The 4,608-nt window shown below is 45.1% G+C and overlaps 1 protein-coding gene across 6 annotated transcripts; it reads right to left on the bottom strand.

The window, feature by feature from the left end:
- Positions 1-2,157: 2,157 nt before the first annotated feature.
- Bex3 (brain expressed X-linked 3) lies at positions 2,158-3,783 on the bottom strand. 6 transcript variants are annotated; one of them, XM_021629228.2, is made up of 3 exons: positions 3,671-3,783; positions 3,149-3,203; positions 2,158-2,749 (listed from the first exon to the last, which is right to left on the bottom strand). In XM_021629228.2, the coding sequence occupies exon 3, from the start codon at positions 2,735-2,737 to the stop codon at positions 2,405-2,407; it is 333 nt and encodes a 110-aa protein (XP_021484903.1). In that variant the 5' UTR covers positions 2,738-2,749; positions 3,149-3,203; positions 3,671-3,783; the 3' UTR covers positions 2,158-2,404. The 6 variants fall into 6 exon arrangements, with proteins under 6 accessions (XP_021484903.1, XP_060230565.1, XP_060230564.1 ...); XM_060374582.1 differs by having other exon boundaries at positions 3,615-3,777; XM_060374581.1 differs by having other exon boundaries at positions 2,158-2,797; positions 3,615-3,772.
- Between the last annotated feature and the right edge of the window lie 825 nt (positions 3,784-4,608).

Genomic DNA, 4,608 nt, shown 5'->3' on the forward strand with positions numbered 1-4,608 from the left:
TCCAGAAGGTGGAGAATGCAGCTGCAATCTTTGCATAGTTTTTTCAAGGCCTCTGTGAAGTGTTCAGGCTGGCTGATGTTGATAGGAGTTTGGCTAGTTATTTGAATGAGTCCTTTTGCCTAAGGCATGCAGGGCAGGAAGAAAGAATCCAAAAGCAGCTTGTTAGGAGTCCAATTGCCCTATCCCCCAACGTCTCCTTATTTACACAAAAACAGGCACAATTTAACAGTAATGGTGTCTTTTTAAACAGCGCTCAATATCTAGTGCCCCAGAGAGAGGTGGGTCCTCTTTGCCTGTCTCAGTTGCAGTTATAATACAAGCTATCTGCAAATCTAAAAGCCAGCTCTTTCTAAACAAGATCAGCACAGCATTATATAACACACATGATAGCAGGAAAGGAGACAGAACAGACATGGGATTTTAATAATCTTGTTAATGGAATCCAGACTTCTTTCTGTTACTGTGACAATTTTTAATCTTAAGTAAATAGTTCTATCTTGTTTTAGTAAACAAAAGTGAGTATACCTTATGCTTAAAAAAGTTGCCAACTGAAATGTGCTGGCTTAAAATTTGCTCCTGAGTTTTGGCTAAATGAAAGCTTATTTGGGGAGTGGTCTCATGTAGCCCAGGATTGCCTCCAACTCAAAAAATCATTCTATCTCTACCCTCAAATACTAGGATTACAGGCCAGTGCCACCACACTCATATTCTAAGGTAAGAAAGAGGCAGTGTTTCTTCTATTAAGCTCTGCATCTGACTCCATTATGACTACATACAGGACAAAGAAAAAAATTTACATATTTCTCAATGACTGGATTGTGGTTGCTTATGCTCATCTTTAATTTTCAGCACAATAATAAGAATGCATAGTGACCTTTCATAGTATATTTCTAAAAGATAGTAAGTTTTAAATATTCTTCATAAAATCTTTCTGTTGTGTATAAAATCAACCACAAGCAAAATTTAACTGAACAATTTTAAAAATTAAAGACAATACTAGCTTAACTATAGTCACACACATATACGTGAAAACCATAATGCAAAATACTTACCACAATTTTTAAGAGCTCACAATGGAGTTTGTTTCAGATGTGGATGGGACAGAAAGGATGCAGGCAGAGAATGCCCCTGTTTACCCAGTGAAAGAGACATTTCTAGGAAGTCTTTTACACTGGGCTGACAGGTTGCTTTAGGGAAATCCAGCAAGGGTTGAAACAAATAAAGCTCTTAGCTTATTTGTGTCCTGGAGGTTTATAGTAACGCAGTTCTAAGCATTACCCTGTAAGGCATCTGTTATCTATTGTGCTAGGCCCCACTGCACCCATGCCTGAGTTTTTTGAATGAGGACACACGTACCTGAGTTTTTTTGAATGGGGACACCTGTGCTTGCGTTTTGTTTTGTTTTTTTGTTTGTTTTGTTTTGTTTTGTTTTTTCCTTTTTTGAATGGAAAAAAAAAAAAACAAAACCAGAAAGGGCTATTTTCTTAAGAGCTAAGAACCATGCGGATTATACTCACGTGGATAAATATGTCAAGATATAAAGGCATGTTCCACACTACCATATCTGAGGTCACTATAGGCTTTAGACAAATCAAATTTAGCTATGCTAACGACTACAGGTATGCCATAATAGGTGCAGAAAACAGCAATCGGAAGGGAGGGTATGCCCAAATCACATACCTGTAATAAAAAAAAATGGAATTGCCACATACAAATGACATGGAGAAACCCGAATAGACAAGGGCTGAGGATTCCCCTCACTTCACCCCAACTACTTAGAAGGGGCTGGGGCCTTATTGGGGCCATGGGCTTATTGAATGCTGAGAAATTGAGAAATTGAGAAAAAACAACACAATCCCACACCTGATCTGGTCCATTCCACAGCCTTGTGAGTCTCCATTGGCCCTTATTTCACAGAAAAGAATACCGACAATTTTAAGAAATTCTATCTACAACAAGAGTATTTACTCTTTAAGTTTGCTGAGCAAATAATTATACACACCTGCACTAAATTCATACTTTGGTATGACGCTCCAGAAAAAAAAGGAAAATTATACATGTGCTCCCCCAATACTGTTAAATTTCAGACTTTTGTGGCTCATTTTTTAAGTGTCAGTATTTATATATGCTTTAAGGAGACAATAATAATTATCCAAATTGCTTTTCAGCTGCTTTATTGACTTCAATTTTTTCCATGCAAATAGGCAACACTGTACTGTTGACAGAAACTTACACTGAGTGGGAAGGCAATCTCCAATTAGAAGCTGGTAACATATGTCCCACCTGGCACATGGAAATAACACAATGCTCACCACAAACAGATCAGTAAAGGCATGTCAGGAAAATGCAAAGAAAAGGAAAACAGCAGGAGTCACAGTATGAAGCTCATGGAAAATGGCCAAAGTCAAGGCATAAGGCAGAATTCATCATGATGATCATGGTGATTAGAGAGCTCCCCCATAAGAATACGGAGACAATTTCTCAACTGTAGCTCCCTAAGTTTCCTCCTGATTTCTCTCATCTCTTCCATGAACATTTCCATATCATCTCCATCTCCACCCAGCCCATCATTAATCTGCCTATTAGGTATGGCCCATCGAAAGTTAGGGGCAAGTCTGCGAGCCTGTCCTCTTCGGTTGTGGTTGTGGTTGTGGTTGTGGTTGTTCGCTGCAGGCTGGTGGCCATCACCTCCTCCCAAAGGGCGGTCTTCCTGTCCATTCTGCGGGGGCTGCTCCATTTCTTCGTTTTCCTGGTGGATATTTGCCATGATGAGATTTTGTTTTCTGGTTGATATTTTCTGAACATAAGTAAGACAGGGCAAGGAAAGAAACTGAATGCTTGGTGCAGGGATCAGTAAAATTCAGAGATTAATAAGAGTTTTCATTATTATTTTTCCCACCTGAAAGTCGCCAGGCAACCTCTAGGGAGCCTCCATTTCAAACCCCTCGCCTCCTCCCCAGCTCTTTTCCCTCCCTCCTTCAAAGCCCACCATTTTTATTTCACAAGATCCTTTCCCTGAGCTCTGCGGGCACCAAAATGGAGGACTGAGCTAGAGTAGTGTGCGGTGGGAGCTCTCATTGGGGTCTCAGACAGGGCTTTCTACATGCTCCTCCACCCACCCACCCCCTTCCACTGCCCCCGAACCTACCTGGGCGTTTCACTTGCTGCGGAGTCCTCTCAGTGACGCGCCTCTGCTAGTAGACCTGCAGACAGGGTGGGATGGGAGCGACTCAGCGCGGGAGCTCAGTACTGCATCCCTTTCCCCTCCACCCTGACACCCACCGCCCATCCCCCCCGCCACTTACCCAGCAGCCCATTATTTCCACCAGCCCTTCCCCATCCCGGCTCTCCAAAGCTAGGTCTAGCCCTCTTTACTGCTGCCAGCCTCCCCTTCTCCGGGTCCCCTTAGCTCCTCCTCTCCCCTCCCCCCTCTTGCCACACCGCGGTCCTCGCCCCCGAGACCGGGCGACCCTTTCCATGCACAACTATGGTTCTCTGTGCGGTGCAGAAAGCCACGGGGCTCTGCACCGTCCTCCACTGCGCGCCGATCCACCCGGACGCTGTCGCCCACAGGAAGCTGTTACCCTCAGGGCTGCTGCGCGCAGGCCCTTTACCTGCTCCGTTTGCCTAGGGCCCGATGCCAGCCCGCCGAACGCAGGGAAGCACCGACCTGGTGGCCAGACGTGAAAGACGACTGCACCCAAGGCTGCGTCTTTCTGCAGCTCCGGGTCACGTGAGGGGCTCGCGTCACTGCCAGGCTCTTTCCCTAGCCCTGGCGGCCAGTGCGACAGGAGGCCCCGCCTCCACCTCCCCGCAGTGCGTACCTCAGGCCTCTCTCATCATTCATCCATCCAGATCCTCGCCAATCTGAGGACCCACAAGTGGCATCACAATCAGGAGGTTGGACTTCTCCCTTCCCTGTTTCCAGGGAGAGTCTGCACCATCCTCCATCTCTCCCTCCCACTATAGCCAGGTCTTGGCTTTGGCCTTTGAGCTTCTTCTTAGCCAAATGCTTTTCCCAGGATCTCACTCCGTAGACACCATGAGGTGGAGAGAGGGGTAATCTGTACATGTTTCTCTGTATTTCCGTACAACACACACACACACACACACACACACACACACACACTCATGCACACAAACTCTCTCCTCCCCCCCCCACAGAGACTCTCTCACACACACAAACACATAATCATCATGCTTCAGAAAATGCAAAATTATAAGTGCCACTCCTTTTTTTGAATGCTGGGGATTGATCCTCTGGCCTCATAATTGCTAGGCAAAATCTATTCTACCGAGATATATTTCCAGACCGCTCCACTCCCTGACCCCCCCCCCCCCCGACACACACACACTTTTTAAACGTAAAAAAAAAAAAAAAAGATGGGGACAATGCCTGTCTATATTGTTGGGGCTACCCTTGACTTTTAATCCTCCTATGTCAGCCTCTCTTGTACCTATAGTTACGGTCCTGCAGGCCTGCACTGCCAAGGCTGAAGAATTCAGTTTTGAAATAAATGCTTCATTCTGCGGAATGAAAAGAAAACACTTGCTGTGTATGTTAACGTGTGTATCACAAGAAAATACCTTCTCTAGGTTTTGAATGTC

Source organism: Meriones unguiculatus, chromosome X, assembly GCF_030254825.1.
Source record: "Meriones unguiculatus strain TT.TT164.6M chromosome X, Bangor_MerUng_6.1, whole genome shotgun sequence".
In the NCBI taxonomy this organism is placed as follows: Eukaryota; Metazoa; Chordata; class Mammalia; order Rodentia; family Muridae; genus Meriones; species Meriones unguiculatus.

Coding starts and splice junctions, on each gene's coding strand:
- Bex3 (XM_060374581.1), bottom strand. CDS start 2,767: ATGGCAAATATCCACCAGGAAAACGAAGAAATGGAGCAGCCCCCGCAG.